This window comes from Mauremys mutica, chromosome 11 (genome assembly GCF_020497125.1).
Source record: "Mauremys mutica isolate MM-2020 ecotype Southern chromosome 11, ASM2049712v1, whole genome shotgun sequence".
In the NCBI taxonomy this organism is placed as follows: Eukaryota; Metazoa; Chordata; order Testudines; family Geoemydidae; genus Mauremys; species Mauremys mutica.
In genome coordinates, this window is record NC_059082.1 from 47,819,646 (window position 1) to 47,840,515 (window position 20,870).

Below are 20,870 nucleotides of genomic sequence, written 5' to 3' on the forward strand. Positions count from 1 at the left end.
CAGACAGAGCGGTAGCAGGGTGGACCCCTGCTCCTGCTGTGAGGGGTTTAAAAGCGGCCTGGCAGGGCTTGAGAGCTGCTGCTCTAAAAGCTGGGCTGCTTGGGGAAGTGGCTGCAGCTGGGCCACACCCCAATCAGGCCACAGCTGGCCCCTATGAAAGGCCAGGGAAGCCAGAAGCACACAGTCTCTCTCTGTCTTCAGAAAGAGAAGGGCCTGGCTGCAGGGAGCTAGAGACTGGATGCCTGAGTGAAGCAGGGCTGGGGAAAGGCTGAGGAGCTGGGGAGCTCCAGCCTAGAAAGCCCCAGGCTGCGGCCTAGCAGTGGGCCTACAGGTACTGGGGGTTGCAGAGGGCAGCCCAGGGGTAGGCCAAGGCAGCAGGTCCAAACCCTCCTTGCCAGTGATGAGTAGGCTGATACTGCAGTCTGCCCCAGAGTGTGGGGCTAGACAATGACTGGCAGTAGCCAATACTGAGGCAAGGTGGGGATAGAGGGTGGGGGTTCCCTGAGAGGGGAGACCCTGAGAAAAGGGGTTACTGCTAGGGGGCAGCACCCCAGGGGAGACCCAGAGAGAAAGGGGTTACTGCCATGGGGCAGCACCCCCATGTAAAAGGACACCGGGTCCAGAGAGGGACACGGGGGGCCTGAGGACAGGTGGGTCACCAGCCTGCAGAGGGCGCTCTGTGCTGGAACAGAGCTAATTCCCGGAGTCACCAGCAGGAGGCGCCGCGGGGGTGAGTCCGACCCGTCTACAGACACACACACCAAAGATCATTTTCCTTAGATCTATTAATAGGCCATAGCTTGATACTACTACTTGGGGTCAGAGCCTTGTGCCCACTAAGCACATGGCAGTGCATATGGGGTTGGGAGCTAAAACTCCCAAAATCTGGCTGATTAAAGCCTCCGTTCTTATTGTATGAAGGTGAATAGATCGAGGGATGTGATCATTCCCCTCTACTCAGCACTGGTGAGGCCTCATTTGGAGAACTGTGTCCAGTTTTGGGCCCCACACTACAAGAAGGATGTGGATAAATTGGAGAGAGTCCAGCGGAGGGCAACAAAAATGATTAGGGGGCTGGAGCACATGACTTATGAGGAGAGGCTGAGGGAACTGGGATTGTTTAGTCTGCAGAAGAGAAGAATGAGGGGGGATTTGATAGCTGCTTTCAACTACCTGAAAGGGGGTTCCAAAGAGGATGGATCTAGACTGTTCTCAGTGGTAGAAGATGACAGAACAAGGAGTAATGGTCTCAAGTTGCAGAGGGGGAGGTTTAGGCTGGATATTAGGAAAAACTTTTTCACTAGTAGGGTGGTGAAGAACTGGAATGGGTTACCTAGGGAGGTAGTGGAATCTCCTTCCTTAGAGGTTTTTAAGGTCAGGCTTGACAAAGCCCTGGCTGGGATGATTTAGTTGGGTTTGGTCCTGCTTTGAGCAGGGGGTTGGACTAGATGACCTCCTGAGGTCCCTTCCAACCCTGAGATTCTATGATTCTATGACTCCCCTAAATGTTTTTAATGAGCTACAGCAAAAACAGCGGGGGGAAAAGAAAGCAAATCCAAGGGGACTATCTCAAAGCTTGTTTGAATGAATCAGTCTTCTCTGTAAGGGGCATTATTCTCCCCATTTTACAAACAGAGAAGCTGAAGCATAGTTAAATGATTTGCCCGAAGTCACTCACAGCCAGGGACAGAACCCAGATCTCTCACCTCCTAGACCTATGCTCCAACTACTAGAACAATTAGGCTTCTTCTGAAGACATATGACTTCTAGGTCAGGAAGGATTATTGTATTTTTAAAATGAATGTTCTGAATGTATGAATGATCAGACCTGAACTCCAAGTTCACATTGCCTAACCAACCATAACAGAGGTTGAATCAAAATTGGTTTCCACAGAGACATCAGCCTGTCCACTTTAGTGTGTTGTACTGACCCCACTGCTCTGATTACACTCAGAGAATTCAAGGAGTAACTGAGAAAGAAGTCTTGCTCTGGGAACTTAGGTCACAACTGGAAACTGCTTTGAAGTTCCCAGGTGTGAATGCAGCTGGGAGCTGCAGTGTAACAGAGATGATCTCTAGGGATGCAAAATTAGCCTGCAGCTAGCTGGATAAAGAATTAAAGCCCAGAAGTAAGAGGAGCTGTAATGATTTAGGATGAGGGTAATACTTTTATAGTAGCCATATATTTTAAGAAAATATTAATTCCCCAGCAATCTGGCACCCTGTCATCTTGAATCAGAAGGAAGCACTGACATGCTTAATTCATTTCCAGAGATTCTGCTTCTGTTTTGAAGCTGGCTAGTTCATCTTTGCTGCTTTGATTCTTACCTTCTCCTCGGTGGAATATGGCTAGTGTTCCATCTGCCAGGGCAACAAGAACCCGTCCTTTCACATGCCTGAAATAATAGAGAAGAAAGTGCTTATGAAAAAGTGGCAATAACAGGAAATGCTGCTGGATTCATATGTTTTAATGGTCTGCTTGGTTTGGGGAATGAGAGATTCCTTCTCCCACTCTCTTGGTTATAAATCATTTCCTGTATCTAGATAAATCACACATATGGTCATGCCACTATTCCTGCTAAATCCAGCACTTGCAGGCAACATTCAGCATGTGTCTGAGAGTCACACACATAGCTTCTTTATTCTATTGGGAGCACTACTGACTTCATTATTAAACTGGCTGGGGGGCTCACCAATGCCCTGCTGAGTTTCCTCTCTTCTTTTCACTGGCTTTACAATAGTGTAACTCCACTGATTTCTAATTTACACTACAGTGAGTGAGAGGAGAATCAAGCTGTTGTCACCCCCCCCACACACACACACTTACTTATTTCCAATATTCAGTACAAGCCTGCAACTGGGAAAGAAGGTAGCACAGTATGGGTATGGCTACACTGCACACTGAGCCTGGGCTCTGACTCAGGTTTGAGCCCAAGCCCCACTTCCATCTACACACAAATCAGCCTGACTCAGGTTAGCAAGCACTCAGGACCTGGTTTCTAGGACCCTGCTATGGGTGTGAGTCGGAGCCCAAGTCCTCCATGACTCAGGTCCAAGCCCTGTCATTTTTCAGTGTGGATGCAGGTCTAGCCACAGACCCAAATCAAAAGGTCTGTGTAGAGCAGTATGGATACATTAGCACAGCTGAGAGAACCAGATCCAGCAACTGTAAACCCAGATTTAAAATCCAGTGTGGATGCTCAAGCATGGGCTTGGAAACACTGAATCTGTAACCCTGGGTCCCTAAGACCTGGGCTTAGTGTGCAGTGTAGAAATACCCTCTGAAGCTTAAATGGATCAGTGAGCAGGGAATGGGTTGAGACCCCTTCCCAACAGACCTTTACTGATTTACACAACTCTACCAGGCTGAGGAAAAGATGTCCAGGCAAATGACCGATCAATGACAAGAAAAGTAACCAATTCCCTAGTTTAGAGTCCCCAACTCAGTACACCAACTTACACCAGGCTCAGCACAGAATCCTTCAGCTTTATTGAATGCAGACACTTCTTCCAGTTGGACACTGCCGAGTGCACATACAGCCTGGGAGAAGGGAGCAGACAATGATGGTTAGCAGGAAGGTCCATAAACCTACAAAGGCTGAATTGTGGGGTAGGGTTTGAGTCTTTTACTCTAGCACCAAAGGATTTTGCAAAGTGTGCATGAGTTGCTCTGCCTAACATCAACTGGGGACTCAGAACATCTAGTGCAGCAAGGATGCACTCTTTAAAGGCAATGGTATCTAGATCTATGGGGTTTTATGAATGTGGGAGACATATAGGGTTCCGTAAGATAGCAGTGAACCTACCAGCCATTCTGTGCTCCAAGCCACATTGTGGGTGCGGCACTGGTGCCTGTTCCAGCCGCATCACCGTTCACTTCCTGCTCTGGCAGCATTGTACTTGACTCTGTCTTTTGCTGCCCGTTCTCACTGCAGAGACAAAACAGACCTCACAAGTTCATTACAGGTCATATCTGGGGCCAGAGCCATCTCTTGCATATGGCAAATCAGGGTGACCACCCCAGGCCCTGTGCTTTGATAAAACAATAGAATCATAGAATATTAGGGTGGAAGAGACCTCAAGAGGTCATCTACTCCAATCCTCTAGCAAAGCAGGACCAACACAAAGTAAATCATCCCAGCCAAGGTTTTGTCAAGCCAGGCCTTAAAAACCTCTAAGGCTGTGGCTACACTTAGCACTTCAAAGCGCTGCCGCTTTGTATGCCGTGTAGTCAAAGCACCAGCGCTGGGAGAGAGCTCTCCCAGCGCTGTCCGTACTCCACCTCCCTGTGGGGAATAACGGACAGCGCTGGGAGCCGCGCTCCCAGCGTTGGGGCCTTGACCACACTGGCGCTTATCAGCGCTGAGAGGGTGTGTTTTCACACCCTGCTGCAGCGCTGCAAATTTGTAAGTGTAGCCAAGCCCTAAGGATGGAGATTCCACCACCTCCCTAGGTAACCCATTCCAGTGCTTCACCACCCTCCTAGTGAAATAGTGTTTCCTAATATCAACCTAGACCTCCCCCACTGCAACTTGAAACCACTGCTTCTTGTTCTGTCATCTGCCACCACTGAGAACAGCCTAGCTCCATCCTCTTTGGAACCCCCTTTCAGGTAGTTGAAGGCAGCTATCAAATCCCCCCTCACACTTCTCTTCTGCAGACTAAATAACCCCAGTTCCCTCAGTCTCTCCTCGTAAGTCATGTGTCCCAGCCCCCAAATCATTTTCATTGCCCTCCGCTGGACTCTCCAATTTGTCCACATCCCTTCTGTAGTGCAGGGACCAAAACTGGACGCAATACTCCAGGTGTGGCCTCACCAGTGTCAAATAGAGGGGAATAATCACTTCTCTCAAACTGCTGGCAATGCTCCTACTAATACAGCACACAGCTGACTCATACCCAGCTTCTCATCCCCAGGTCCTTTTCTGCAGAACTGATGCTTAGCCACGCAGTCCCCAGCCAGTAGCGGTGCATGGGATTCTTCCTTCCTAAGTGCAGAACTCTGCACTTGTCCTTGTTGACCTCATCAGATTTCTTTTGGCCCAACACTCCAATTTGTCTAGGTCACTCTGGACCCTATCCCTACACCCCAGCGTATCTACCGCTCCCCCCAGTTTAATGTCATCTGCGAACTTGCTGAGGGTGCAATTCATCCCATCATCCAGATCATTAATAAAGATGTTGAACAAAGCTGGCCCCAGGACCGACCCCTGGGGCACTCCGCTTGATACCGACTGCGAATTAGACATGGAGCCATTGATCACTACCCACTGAGCCCGACAATCTAGCCAGCTTTCTATCAACCTTATAGTCCATTCATCCAATCCATACTTCTTTAACTTGCTGGCAAGAATACTGTGGGAGACGGTATCAAAAGCTTTGCTAAAGTCAAGATACATCACATCCACCACTTTCCCATATCCACAGAGCCATTTATCTCATCATAGAAGGCAATCAGGTTGGTCAGGCATGACTTGTCCTTGGTGAATCCATGCTGACTGTTCCTGATCACCTTCCTTTCCTCCAAGTGCTTCAAAATGGATTCCTTGAGGACCTGCTCCATGATTTTGTAGGGGACTGAAGTGAAGCTGACCGGTCTCTAGTTCCCCGGGGTTCTCTTTCTTCCTTTTTTTAAATATGGGCACTGTATTTGCCTTTTCCCAACTTTCCGGGACCTCCCCCGATCACCACGAATTTTCAAAGATAATGGCCAATGGCTCTGCAATCACATCAGCCAACTTCCTCAGCACCCTTGGATGCCTTAGATATGGACCTATGGACTTTTGCATGTCCAGCTTTTCTAAATAGTCCTTAACCTGTTCTTTCACCACTGAGGGCTGCTCACCTCCTCCCCATACCATGTTGCCCAGTGCAGCAGTCTGGGAGCTGACCTTGTCTGTGAAGACGGAGGCAAAAAAAGCATTGAGTACTTCAGCTTTTTCCACATCATCTGTCACTATGTTGCCTCCCTCATTCATTCACTTTTCCTGACCTTCTTCTTGTTGCTAACATACCTGTAGAAACCCTTTTTGTTACCCTTCACATCCCTTGCTTGCTGCAACTCCAATTGTCCTTAGACTTCCTGATTACACCCCTGCATGCTCTAGCAATATTTTATACTCCTCCCTAGTCATCTGTCCAAATTTCCACTTCTTGTAAGCTTGAGTAGGCGGGCGGGGAGGTGAGGCAGGAGGCGGGAGGGCGAGTGGGGTGAGAAGGTGAACAGGGAGGCGAGTGGCAGGCGGGAGGGGGGTGAGGAGTCAGGCAGGCAGGAGGACAGGGAGGAAGGGAGCAGCGGGCGGCCGAACCATGGCTGTTGGCTGAACCATGTTTGTTTCCATTTTATTTCTTCTCTACCTGGTTATCCCATCTGTGATATTGATTTGGCATGAAAGTGACGAGAGTTTGAATCTGTCCCAAAAAAACAGGCTGACCACCTCATTTTACTCATCACAAACAGCTGATGCAGGCAAAGATTGATGGCCAACAACTGTATTATTATTGTTGTTGTTGTTTATTTTTTGTATTACCATCGCACCAAGGATTCCTTTTCATGGATCAGAACCCTACTGTGGTAGGTGCTGTACAAACACAAGTGTAGCGATGTGAGGACTCACTGACGTGGTGCCTCCTGCTGGTCGTCCTGGGGTTAGCTCTCCAGCTCCAGAGCACCCTCTGCTGGCCGATGTCCCGCTTGCCTCAGACCCCCGTGTCCCTCCCGGACCCCGGTACCCCTTCCCCCGGGGTTCTGCCCTCTACAGTACCCTAGCAGTCTCTGGGTCTCCCCTCCCAGGGGAACCCCCAACCCTCTAGCCCACCTTGCCTCAATGGCTACTGCCTGTCGTCATCTAGCCCCCTTTCACTGGGCACACTGCAGTCTGTCATGGCCACTCACCATTGGCAAGGGGGTTTGGACCAGCTGCCTCTGCCTAACCCCAGGCTGCACCTCTGCAGCCCCAGTACATCCTTTAGGCCTTGCATAAGGCCTGCAGCCTTGGGAGTTGCTAGGCTGGAGCTCCCCAGCTCCTCTTGCTCTACTTCTGGTACCCTGCTCCCAAGCAACTAGGTCCTTCTCTCTCCACTGGAGAGAGACTCTTTCAGCAGCTGCCTCACAGCCCTTTTATAGGGCCAGATGTGGACTGATTAGGGCGTGGCCCCAGCTGTGGCTGCTTCCCCAATCAGTCTATCTTATTGCTTCCATGGAGCAGCCTTTTCCCTGGGCTGTTTTAACCCCTTCAGGGCCGAGCGGGGTAACCGCCCCGCTACAACAAGACAAAAAGACGGTTCCTGCCCCAAGGAGCTTATATCGTATAAGACAAGAGAGCATACTCCATGAAGCCAGCCTACCTGTTCTGTCTAACAGGTGCCTGAGCTGGAGCTGGATCTGTAAAGATATGCTCTGTAAGTGGACCAGGCCGGACTTGAGCTGGTTCTGTTTCATTTGCACCACTCTCTGGTACCTCTGTAGCTTCTGTTGCCTCCTCCGTGGACTGGGACTGATTGATCTTCCCATTGCTGACTGCAGCCACCTCACCTAGGGAAGGGGAAAATGTTGTAAGGTAGATGGGAAACAAGAAGGAGGGAACACTATATATATAAAGTTTCTGGTTTTATGATTATTCTTGCAAGTCAGACAGCTTTTGTGTCTGCTATTATAGATTCCCCAAGCCTGTGTATAGATGGGGGAGTACGAAAGAGAGATCTCTGCTCTGCAGGAGAAGAGTCTGAGAGTATTTTAAGGTGAGGTGTGGTCTATGTCTGATAGGGTGTCAGAAACCCTCTATGGCCACCCATTCCACTGAGGATCTGCTCAGAGTATTTACACTCCCCTTCCCACATTGACTTCTTCGCTCACCTCAATGCATTAGTGAGTTTATAGAAAGACATGGGTTGGTAAAAGAAAATGCTAAGAATAGCAGCAAAAGTGATAGACTGAGGACATGTCATCTGTCCAAAATATTCCACTCTGTTAACCCCAGTACTGTACAGCGTGATCTGGAACATTCATAGGGAAGAGGAAAGGAACACTCTGGATTCTAAATAGAAGGTCTCAAAGGTATAAACAAAAGGGATGGCCAAGATGTTTATGACTTAGACCAGACTGCAAGACTTCTTGGGGATCCCCAAGGACTTCAGGCCAGGAAGGGGAATACTCAGATGAAGGAGGATGTGGCTATATATGCCTTGTTATAGGCACAGGGTGAAAAACAGATCAACATGAGACCTTAGTCCTGAGACTCACTCTGTCCCTTATCCAGCACGGGGGTGTCTCCACGGGAAGAACAGTTACTGCGTGGTACGTTGCACCGGGTTGCACAACCCACCAGAGTGATTCCTGCAAGAACTCCATCTGTTCCAGATGACTCTTCTGGATTCACGTCTCCCTCCAGAAAGATCTCGCCTGGAGGATAGTCACTGTCACTAGCCGCTGAAGGGAAAGGAAGAGACTCTTCCATAAGTGTAATAGCCACTCTGCCCTATTTTGGCTTAGCAGTATTCCTGAGATATCCATGGAGATATAACATTCTGATTGTGAGTTTACCAGTCTCATGAAGACACCACAGCCCCTTGGAGAGTGCCCTGCCCAGCCTCCATATCAGGACCAGGTTTGTGGAGCCCTTACTCGCCCTGATGAGCACTTGCTCACATGAGTAGACTTCTGGAAGTCAAAGGAGCTACTTACATGAATAAGTGCTCATCAACATAGGTAAAGTCTCCACAGTCTGGTTCTACATGAAAGCAGGATATGGGTGACCATCTGTGGACACAGCTGCTGAACTGGTCACAGCAGGTCCCACTTGTTAGCTACAGAACAACTAAGAATCATTTGTGACAAATCTGAGGAGTTGATGAATCTGTTCAAGCTTGAAAGGTGCCTTTTCTCACTTACCAGGGATGCTGGAAATGCAGAGTACATGGGCATTACAGACAGTAAACTGATCCACCACTGTGCCAGGCTGGTTGGCATCAATGATCACGACTTTACTTGTAGAGAGGGTACTTGTGAGGATCCAGACTCGGCTGGATGTGGCATCCATCTCATGCAGCTCCTTTGCCTGCAGGAGATAAAAATGCATGGAAAGAATCAGCACTCCTGAGACTCCAGCTAATCAATCAATCTTTGACAACATTAGTATTGAAGAGACCAGCCTGCCAGCTCTGGAGAGTGAATACCTCTTGCTAGCCTCTGAAGCTGCACAAAAATAGGCAGCCACAATGCAAACTTCCACCATGCTGCAGCCCCAGCATACCTCAGCCCAATCCCGCAGAGACCACCTATGGGGCGAGTGGGGAGTTTGGTCCTTAGCCTCGCCGTTGAGACTTACAAGTAGTGACACTGGGAACTCATTTCATACAGGCCACCAAAGAGCAGTCAGATAGTAACAACATTTAGTTACTATAATCTGGGTTGCACTTGAACTATGAACCTAAGCAAAGAAGGTTCTATCTACTATTAGCACAACCAATCCATTTTTAAAATTCATCACAGTTCCCCAGATGTAATCACAGAACAGCCACACATTCCCTCTAGGTGGCTTCAAACTGTTATAACACTGGGTTCAGTATCTCACTGGGTTTATGTTCAGTGAAAAAAGCTGCTTTCTAGAATGGGAAGTTCAGAAGCAGCGCCTCGTTCCATTAAAACCTCTCTTGCAATGGTAAAACAGGGCAAGGAATGAGCTCACCAACACACCTAGCAATAAACCCACTTCTTAGCTCAAAATACAACTGGGAGGCAGATGGGCTTGAGGGTGAAACCCACCGGTTATTAGAAATCTATTGCTGTATTATCCTCCTTCCCAGAGGATTAGCAGCCATCCTACTGTGGGAAGACATGGAAGCTAAGAGTAGCCACAACCTTGCAAAGATTTACAGAGGAGCTTACAGCTCTATTGTGCTTTCATTAGTTACCGTTACAAGTCAGTCTTCACTGGCTCTATCCCTTTCCATCCTCATAGTTGCTAACATTTCACCATTTGGAAAGCTGAATGAAATGAGCCATTGACTTGCCTGCCATTACTGCATCTGTCTGCTTGATAGCCGGACAGCAACGCTTCTGTATTACAGAAGCAGCATTAGCCATCTTGCACCCAAGCTCCAATACCATGATTCTCAACACATCCTGTTCCTGCCTGAATCCTGATACTATTTAAGAAAGACTGCATTGTCATTCGGCATCAAATGATCCTTTTATTCTAATAAAGCACCTTGTATCTGTAGATCTCCAAGCACTTTACAAAGGGGAAAATGGAGGCTTGGCCAGGGTACATGACTTATCCAAGATCAGAGTCATTGGTGGAGCTGGGAATAGCACCTGTTCTTATCACTGGACGTGCTGCATAGATATTAAACCAATGGTAACAGGAGGAAAGACTATGCAAACAGCCAATACATATGAGACATACAGTATTTAAAAGTTACGTCGCTGCTCCATTAGGGAACATGCTCGTTTAAAGTTATGCAATGCTTCCTTATAACGTTGTTTGGCTGCCTGCTCTGTCCACTGCTTGTAAGATTCTGTGGAAGAGCAGAGACTTTACAAGGGAGCATTGCACAAGTTCCTCTTCTCCGCCTCCTCTCCCTCCCTCCCAGAGCTCCCCCCACCACCAAACAGCTGTTTAGCAGTGCTTAGGACTTTCTGGGAGTGAGGGGGAGGAGCGGGGAAGTGCTGCGTCTCCACTTCTCCCCCTCCCTCCCTCCCTCCCTCCCTCCCAGAAAGTCCTAAGCGTGAAGCACTGGGAGGGAGGGGGAGAAGCGTGGAAGTGCCACGTCTTCACTCCTCCCCCTCCCTCCCAGAAAGTCCTACGTGCCGCTAAACAGCTGTTTGGCGGTGCTTAGGACTTGGGGAGGAAGGGGCGGGGATGCGGCTGCTCCGGAGAGGAGGTGGAGTGGGGGTGGGAAGAGGTGGGCCTGGAGCATCCCCCAGCAAAGTTGGTGCCTGTTCTTCTCTGGGGAAGCTGCCGCTACTGCTGCGAAGGTGCTTCTTAGCGTCCTTGCCTGCAGCGGGCTGTGCCTGTGTGGGGTAAGCCGGGGGCACTTCCCAACCACAGTACAGTACAGTACTGTACAGTATATAATACCTTTTGTCTGCCCCAAAAAAATTTCCTTGGAACCTAACCCCCTGCATTTACATGAAATCTTATGGGAAAACTGGATTCGTTTAGCATCGTTTCACTAAAGTTGCATTTTTCAGGAACATAATGTCGTGGAAAAATTGACCACACCGTTGATCTTGGGCCAGACACACTGAGGCACCTTTATTAGGATACAATACAATTATGCATAAAGGGAAGGTCGGCGTGTCCCCATGCAAGGGGGCTTACGTAGATTACATAGCTTCAAGCTTATAAAGGTAAAAACCGCAACGCGTAATCACACATTACAAATTTTATCAGCCTTATTTGGTATAATTCTTATCAGCAAGCCAATCAGAGCCCCTCTGGGGCCGTGACTCGGACCCCTCACCATCTAGGGGTTTTCCTGTTATTGTCCCTAGAGGCTCCTGCTTTCGCCACGTCCTCCTTCTTGCGTTACCTTCTCTTGCATTATCTTATTGAGTACTAAATTACCTAATGCAATTATTTTCCAAATAGAGTTGTACAATAAGCACTTTTCTAACTGTATGCCCACCTACTTGCGGTTTTTTTTATTGTACAAGACTCTTCTGCTTTTATTAATCTTCCATAGCTAATATGCTGTTACCCTAGGTCAGGTTACCCAATTACCAGTAGGCGTGGGTTCCCTTTTTCTCCTGTTGGCCTTTTGATTAAGCCATACAGGCTCCCGATTGTGCCACACAAGCTCTTACAAATTCTGCCTATGCCTTAATGTCAAGCTGGCCTGCCATGGCCTACTGTTGCTAGCTTAGCTTGGAACACAGTTCGGGACAAGGCATGCAGGGTCCCTGAAAATCCCCATCAATAACTACAACATTAAGTGAGGAGTTACTGTAGTTCTAATACTATGATGATGGGTGTGCCATATAAGGGGGGCAGGTAAGGACAGAGAGAGGAGGAGAGAGAACCAGAGGGTCCCTTTTCTGACCTTTTTCTTTTCTGGAGATGTGTGGTTACTCTTGGTGTTCTCTCCTTCCACCTCTCGGTCACAGGTGAGAGGATCACGTCCAGGATCTGACTTCTGTCCACTCCCAGAATCCTGTTCAAAAGGCTTCCACCCCATCAGGTTGACTCCAGCTGCACACCACAACTAAATGATCAAAACAGAAATCTTAACAGACTAAGAACTATTTGGGGACCAGAACCTTACTCAATTCAAATACCTCTGCAAAGCATTCTACGTACATACCCAACACTTACAAAAATTTACGTTGATTTCTACCAGAAACCACAATCAATTTAGGGGAGGAAGGAAAGAGGAAATCTGCTGCCTAATAGAAGCCACTACATTTCCACAGAGACAATTTAGCAAATATGATTAGCAGATATTAAAAGAGAAGGAAAATAATAAACTGCGTGTGTGACCTAAAATCAAGCTGGTGAAAGGTCCACAGCATTGCAGTGAAAAGGGTCCCCAGGCTCTCCTAGGTGGAGAAGCAGAATGTTTTCTTTACACATCAATAACCATAGTACAGGCAGCACTAACAGAGTCCCCAGTTGGAAATAGAGCTGTTAGGGCATGACTCTGCAATATGTACTGTTGTCCTACACGCATTAGAAATAAGCCATTCCAAAGGCAAAGCAGGAGTAGAAGTCTCAGATTTAACAGAAATTTGGAACAATTGGGCCATGTCAAAAATTTCAAACAAGCTAAAAATTGCACCAGTAATCTGACCATAATCCATACCCAGGGATGTGCACCACTCACAGTCACAATGGTATGTAGAACAGTCTATAGCTGAATGTTTACCTTCATGGTGGGATCCTTCTCCACTAGAGGGCGACAGTACACAGGCACAGGGACATTTTTCATGCGGGTGTCTTCCTGGCCACCATTGGGACTCAGCTGTGGGGGAAGAGGAGACAGAGAAAGATAGTACAAGGGTGTGATATGATTATAAGCCAGCTATAACAATAGAGCTATAGTCATAAAGGTGTAACAAAAAACATTAGCCTTAGAAAGACCTTGCAGTTACTCACTGCCAATAGCTGTGTATGCTTCATCACACACCTTGTATGGAATGAAGCCTCAAATGGCCTGGAACCAGTATACCTGTGAGACCACCTCTCTCACCATGATACACTGCCAGAATTATAGTGTGACTCTAACAGCATCCCAATGCAAGAGGGCCAAGGGTTCACTCTATCTGGTAGTGAGTGAGTTACAGCTGGCATGACCAGTTCAGTGTACTCCAACTCACTAAGGTCATAACTTGTATCCAAAAAGTGTCATATAAGCTATCAATAGAAATCACTGATCATTAATATTACTGTTTGGTGTAAGTACAGAACACAAATTCAAAATTACAAACATATTGGAAATTGTGTGTCCTGATAGGCAGGGCTAAAGTTATTCCACTCTAGAGAAAGGGAGATGCCTTCCAGGTGGCTGAATGACATTCAATGTACATTAAGAGATACTGGGAATGCAAATAACATAGAAACAAGACTATCAGGACAGCAAGGGAGGAGATTGCAGAAAACAGAGTAATTTGCACAGTAGCAAACACTGGGGGATGGGAGGGAAGAAACCAGCATGGAGCTTCCTCCACCACCAGACTCCATGTTGCCTTCCTAATAGCTTAATGAACTTTACTTTGATGGGTATCCTTCAGAAAAATTCCCTAGGTTATAAAAGGGAAAAGAATCCCCAGTTATCTTTCACCTGAGATGACTAAGGAATTGAGTACTTTGAACTTTGTGGGAGATCCTGACAAGAGGAGTGGTCCGTCATCTTGCTTGAAGGTAGATTGGTAAGAATAAAGGCTTGAATAAAGGCTGCAGATTGTTTTGTTAAGCCTTAGCCACTAGAAAGCATTTTTCACTGGTATTTGCTTGTAACCATTTCTATCTCTACCCTTTATACTTGCATCCAACGAAGTGGGTATTCACCCACGAAAGTTCATGCTCCAATACGTCGGTTAGTCTATAAGGTGCCACAGGACTCTTTGCTGCTTTTACAGATCCAGACTAACACGGCTACCCTTCTGATCCTTTATACTTGAACTCACTTAAAATCCAATCTCGTATTGTTAATAAACTTGTTTTACTTTTAATCTAACCCAACCTAGTGCTGTGTTTGATTTAAAGTGAATGTGAACTCTAGCTAATGTGGCAAGCTGTTGGATATTGTATCTTTAAAGGAACAAACAAACCTTAAATCTCTCTGAATGGTCCAAGAGAGGGCTGGACATTGCAGAGCACACGGTTTTGGAAAAATTTGGGATTGTGAGTGTGTTGGGGTCATCTTGCCAGGTGTAACCAGAGCATGGCTGCTGGAATCAGAGCTGCTTAACCCACAGACACTTAGTGCAAACTTGTCTGCTGGCTGGAAAAATCCAGACAAGAGCACCACACAGCAGAACCTTTTGAAGCACTTGGGGAGTTACAGGGCAAGCAATGACACAACCCCTCACTGTCTAGATTGCCCCCCAGAACGTGACATATGGTCAGCACAGACATTACTGGTATATTCTCCCTTGATCGAATGAGAGCAGGTAGCTGGCAGCGCATTCTGTAAGGACCCCAGGACACTGGAATGCCCTTTCACCCAGCTCCAAAGCAGCCTGGGGATTTGTCAATGTTCAGGGCCCATTGCAGGGCCCATTTCCATCACCTGACCTTTGATGAGAGGTCGGTGGATTGAGGTGTAGGCCAACATAGTGGGGTGACGGTATTTGATCTTGCTGCTGGGCAGACCAAAGAGCTGACTGTGTTGTATCTGGGTTTGTAATTTTAAATAATTGGCAGGGCACTCAGAGCCTGTGTATGGACTAAATTGAAAAAATAAAGTAAATAAAAATAAGAATGGGCTCTGGTGGAGGAAGAATTACTGCTGCTTCCAGACTGAGTTCTTTCAGAAACTTCCATGCAAGAAAACTCCCCCTCCAATGACTGCAGAGAGCATATAGAAAGGATGAATTTGACACAAGCTCACCAGACAGACAGCATGTGTCTACAGTATCTTTAATTCAAATGCTGTACCAATAAAAAGTATATTTACCAATAGGAGGAGTTAGGTCTCTACTGGTTTCATTTGGGATTGTAATCACCTGTTCTTCCCCCTCAGCCTTGCAGCAAATGGTTCCTACCTGCTTGTACTTGGCTGGAAGGCTCCACCCACAGGCCTGTAATCGACCATCATCATTCCGCACGTGCTCTCGGACCTGGCGGTACTGCTCGCGCTTCTGTTCACGACGTGTGGATGACGTACAGTCACTGAGGAGAGAAGCAACAGTGTTACTTCTCAATCTATGGTTAAAAACAGAGGCAGAGGGTCAAGGAAGCATTGCCATGGTAGGTGGAAGAGAAGCAGTCAGAGGTCAAATAATACAAAGCAGGAAATAAAAGTGTCTTTGACAAGAGAAAAGGAGGAGCAGGAAACAAGAGAGATGGACCCAGGGAAGCCCTAATCTCTAGCTCCCTTCCATCTAGGTCCTTGGGAACACTCCTAGAACTCTTCAGAGATGGAGAATCAGCTTTCTAGGAGACAAACATTCATGGGAGACCCTATGATTATCAGCTTAGGTTCCTTTGCATTTTACTGACCCTATGACCTCAGCTGGAAGATATTCCAAGTCTCTCCTTCTTTCATTCCAATCAACTGTTTAATCTTTTCCACATTTTAAAACCCTCTCTGTTGGCTTGCTGAGAAGGTGAGCAATTCCTTTGAAACTGCAGAACAAGTGGCCAGCAAGTAGGGGGTGTAAGCAGGGCCGAATTTCCAGTTAGGCACAGTAGGCACATGCCTAGGGGCGCTGGCGTTCTAGGGGTGTTTAAAAGTCAAAAGTGGGTTAAAAGTTAAAAAATTTAATACATACAGCTCCCCTGTGGGCAGCAAGGCTCCTGGCATGGGTTGGTGGCTGCCCAGCCTGTGGGGATGGAGCAGGTGAGTGTCCAAGTCAGCCCGCCTGGGGGAGCTGAGCCGCAGCTGGGCGGGGCGGCTGCTGAAGTTGCTGGGAGCATCCCACTGCCTCCGCCCCATGCCAGGAAGGGAAAGCGTCCCACTGCCAGCGCCCCATTCACTTGCACGGGCAGAGCCGTGGGAAGAGGTACAGTACCACACTTGTACCTCGCCTGGGGCGGATGGGCTGCTCCCTGCCTCGGGCTGGGAGCATCATGCGTGCTGGAGGATCTCATGCCTTCCTGGAGAGGCTATGCTTATATTTCGTTTTGTTTAATTTCTTATGGAAAACATGAAGGGAAGCTGTAGGCAGGGGGTGGGCTCTGAAGATTTGTGCCTAGGGGCATGTAAGGTGTAAATCTGGCCCTGGGTGCAGAAGTGACATGTCTTCATCTCTAGTTCAGAAGCCAAGAACATCACCTCCATGATGCTCCCAGTTCCAGCTGAGGTGAGGAATCAGGTTGTGGTGGTCACCAGGGTGGATAAAAATCAATGATTTAAAAAAAAAAAAGATTGGATTTCTTTAAATTTAAATTGGATTTTTTTGATAAAATGCTTTTTGGGGAAAAAACCTATCTAACGATAGTTTTAATTAAGATACATTATAGCTCAAAGATATCTCATCATGGAATAGGGATTGTAAATTCTAATTCTACAGTATGTGATAGACCCAGGCCAGTTGGGTACAGCAGAATAGCAGAAGGCAGATATACTGGCCACTGGATTAACAGTTTTCTGTTCCCTGACTGACCAGAGCAGGAGCTGCTCCAGGCTGATGAGAACACCTGACTCTAATTAACCTGCGAAGAGTCAGGTGAAGCCATTAAGCTAATGTGACCACCTGACTCTAATTAAGGCCCCGCTGATACTATAAAAAGGGCTCACTCCAGTCAGGCAGGGGAGAGGAAGTGCGGCTGAAGACACCTTCAAACCATCGGTAAGGGAGCCCAAAGGTAAGGGTGAAGAAGGGAGAAGCAGGAGAGCTGTGGGGAAGTGGTCCAGGGAAATGTAGCAACTCTGGCAGTGAAAGGTTGGCTGCCAACAGCTGCTACCATTAGGGACCCTGGGCCGGAACCCGGAGTAGAGGGCAGGTCCAGGATCCCCCCAACCCACCACTACAGGAACATCTCCTGGGAAGGGAAGTCAGGCCCCTGTCAGGACAGGAGGCTAAACTGTTCTGAAATAAGCCCCCAGGGACAACAGAGACTGTGGGAGTTCTCTCATCAACCTCCTTTCTGGCCTATGATGAAAAGGGCTCAGTAGACTGTAACCCTGGCCCTAAAGAGAGAAGGGCTACATGGAGGGTCACAGTGAGCCACTGAGGCTAGCATAAACCGCCTAGAAGCGCAGGACCCACGGGGGCAAGGTCAGAGCTCTGCCACAAGTATTAGACAATATAGTCATGTAATGTTTAAGAAAAGCTTTGTAAATGAGTTCCAATAGTTCATGGATTAGGGACCCAATCTTATGGGATTCCAGGGGCTTCTGTATAGATTATTTAGGTTACTCTTTCTATCTACCCAATGGGACTCAGTGCTCAGTCTAGAAGATACCATCAGAGACGCTTAGTTTTGCAGTTCTCAAACTGCGGATTTGTGTCTCCAGAGATAACATGCTTGTTAAAATAAAAATGGATTTAAATAAATAAATAATATATAGAGGTGAGAAATAACAGACCTCAACCCTATTGTCCCTCTGCAAATTTGTGTACAAAGAGTCAATCCCTTACTTCTCTCTAAAAGTGCAAAGTTTCAAAAAGTTCAATGAATAGAAGATTGTTGGGGGTGGAATAGATCTGGACAAGAAGAAGCCTGGAGATAAATGTGAGAAGGGAAGGACAGGCAATAGAACCAAAAGTGAAACTGTTTGAGCAGCATATTCCAGAAGGCTTGAGGTCTTTCTGAGCGTAGCCTTCATTGATTTGAGATCTACCATACCATTCTCTCACTAGAAGGGAAAACCTATAATGACAGCAGGGTGTAAAAGAGACCCAGTTTGGGAATATTTTAATTAAATAATGAAATACCCCTCTACCTGTGGGTAAGCCAGGCATGTGTGCAAAATGCAAACAGTGCAACAAAGAAATGCAGGGCCTGGTTTCCCGAATGAAACAACATCATGAGAAGTGTTCCTTCTCAGGAGGAAGCTGCGTTGAAGACGATGAAAAAAACACGTCTGAACATGTAGGATCTTCAGGTTGGTAAACTTTTTTATTTCATGCTTCTTTCTTAAGGACTGCCTGTCTTCCCTCTGGACTGTTCTTGAATTCTCATGTTGGAGCAAAAATTATAGTTGTTACTCTATGTTACTCATTTTAGATGCAGTTGTGATAAAAAATAAATAGCTGAAATAGGCAGATCTTCCTTTTACAATTTCATCTTTAAAGTAATATTGAGTGTCAGTGAATGCAATGAGTAATACTAAATGAGCAGTATTGTAATAATAATTAAATAACTGCATTTACTTATTTTGTCTGAAGACTATCCACCTTCGAGATCACCATCATTTTCTATAGTTTCAGAGTTATCTGCCAAGGATAGTGTTTCAGTCACATCATGTATGTCACATAGTCTCAGTATATCACGTGTAGCAAAAAACCCTCCATCATCCAGAAACCATAGATAAATTTGTAATGAGAACCAGCAGATTAAAAAAAGAGGTAATTGATGAAAAAATTGCCCAGTTTGTTTATGCAACAAAATCTCCTTTCTGTATGATTGAGAACCCAAACTTCATTAACATGGTTCAGTCATTAAGACCAGGATACAGTCTACCCAACAGAGCAGATGTCGCAGGCAAATTGTTGGATAAAGTGTATGAAAGAGAAATTGAGCAGTGTGCAAAAAGGTCTGGAGGATAAAATTTTTAATCTGAGTCTTGAAGGGTGGAGCAATGTCCACAATGATCCTGTTGTATGTGCTTGTGTGACAACAGAAGAAGGGAATGTTTTCCTTGCAGAAACAATTGATACATCAGGAAATGCACACACAACAGAATACTTACAAGAAGTAGCAGTAAAAGCTATAACAAACTGTGAAAAAAATTCAAATGTTTAGTATGCAGCTTGGTCACAGACAATGCTGCAAATGTACCCAAGATGAGAAGAAATTATATAGAAGAGAGCGAAGAGAGTCCTAAGCTAATAACATATGGTTGCAGTGCTCATTTGATGCACCTCCTAGCCAAAGACTTCAGTGTTCCAGAAATAAAGGCTAATGTTGTTGAAATTGCAAAATACTTCCGTAACAATCACTTTGCAGCAGCTGCTCTGAAAAAAGTGGGAGGAACCAAGCTAACTCTCCCACAAGACATGTGATGGAACTCAGTAGTGGATTGTTTTGAGCACTATATCAAGAACTGGCCTAATCTGATGACAGTTTGTGAACAAAATCGTGAAAAAATAGATGGCACTGTCACAGACAAAGTGCTCAACATTGGGCTTAAGAGAAATGTTGAACACATGCCGAGTACCCTGAAGCCTATTTCTGTAGCCTTGAACAAAATGCAGGGAAATAGCTGTTTTATTACTCATGCTGTTGAAATTTGGAAGGAACTGAGTGAGATCTTAAAAAGAGAAACATGAAATGACAGAGTTAAATTACAAGCATTAAAAAAACGAATGGGACAAGCACTATCTCCAGCTCATTTTCTTGCAAATATTCTCAATACTCGGTACCAGGGTCAAACCTTAACTGCTGAAGAGGAGGATTTGGCTATGACATGGACACCCAACAATCATCCTTCCATAATGCCAACTATAATAAACTTCAGAGCTAAGGGTGAACCATTCAAGAAATAGATGTTTGCTGATGATGTTCTAAAGAAAGTCACACCAGTGAACTTGTGGAAGTCACTTAAGCACTTTGATTCAGAGACTGTTGAAGTGATAATCTCACTTTTAACAGCAGAAGCTTCTTCTGATGGTGTAGAAAGAATATTTTCTTCCTTTGGACTAATTCATTCCAAATTGAGAAATCGTTTGGGACCTGAAAAAGCAGGAAAGCTTGTTTTTCTTTTCCAGATTATGAACAAACAGGAAAATGAAGGTGAAGACGACTGAGTTAGCTGCAGAAGCCAATATTTTAAGTTTTTCATGTTGACCTGACTGACATAATCGATTTAATTTTTTAATATTTCATTTAACTATTTTAGTTAAAAACAATTTTAACAAAAACAAACCTGATTTAAAAAAACTTGAATCTTTAAATTCAAAAATTCATATGCTTGTTTTGTTAAAATATTATGTTTGCTGTTGAAGAAAAAAAATCCACAATACCTAATGTTGTTGTTTTAGTTAAATAAACAATTTAAATGTCTGTCTGTTGATGCTCTCCTCCTAATACAGAATGGCAAGAAAATCCTCCAAATATTAATGATTAACCTGTTGAATTGGAAATAGTTCACCTCCCAATGACTTCATAAATATCTGCTTCAATTACCTTTGGTAAATGAAATAACCAAACAATCATTCATTTTCTGATATAGCTGTAAAACTAATCTGAAAAGTTTTCAAAATAAATCACTTTAAAAATGTATAGTGTGTACCTTCTAAAAATGAAACCTACATCAATCTCTGAGTTGTGAAGAATATGTATTAAGGTTATAACAACCAACAAGAATGCACTTTTATGTAGAAATCCATGATTAAATCAAGTCTTCCTGACTAGTGATTTAAATCAAATCCACCCTGGCGGTCACCCTCTCATATGGGTCTCCCCTGAGACAACACATCAGGCTGTTTACTAAAGCCCAAATTGTGATTTTAATCACACAGATGTAAATCTGGGAAATTCCATTGACTCCAGTGGAGTTACTCCTGATTTACACTGGCATAACAGGGCAAAATTTGG

General features: G+C 45.8%; 1 protein-coding gene across 26 annotated transcripts in view; it reads right to left on the minus strand.

Annotated features, from left to right (window-relative positions):
- The window catches only part of MAPK8IP3 (mitogen-activated protein kinase 8 interacting protein 3), a 187,681-nt gene that overhangs the window by 37,887 nt on the left and 128,924 nt on the right, over positions 1–20,870 (minus strand). For 16 of the 26 annotated variants that reach the window (XM_044979872.1, XM_044979862.1, XM_044979854.1 and 13 more), the window contains 9 exons: positions 15,209–15,368; positions 12,868–12,963; positions 12,046–12,207; positions 8,891–9,056; positions 8,243–8,428; positions 7,348–7,534; positions 3,807–3,929; positions 3,461–3,541; positions 2,329–2,396 (listed from right to left, as the gene is read on the minus strand). In XM_044979872.1, coding sequence (XP_044835807.1) covers positions 2,329–2,396; positions 3,461–3,541; positions 3,807–3,929; positions 7,348–7,534; positions 8,243–8,428; positions 8,891–9,056; positions 12,046–12,207; positions 12,868–12,963; positions 15,209–15,368 — 1,229 coding nt within the window. The remainder of the gene's footprint in view (positions 1–2,328; positions 2,397–3,460; positions 3,542–3,806; positions 3,930–7,347; positions 7,535–8,242; positions 8,429–8,890; positions 9,057–12,045; positions 12,208–12,867; positions 12,964–15,208; positions 15,369–20,870) is intronic. The other 10 variants (XM_044979863.1, XM_044979850.1, XM_044979847.1 and 7 more) reach the window with 2 other exon arrangements.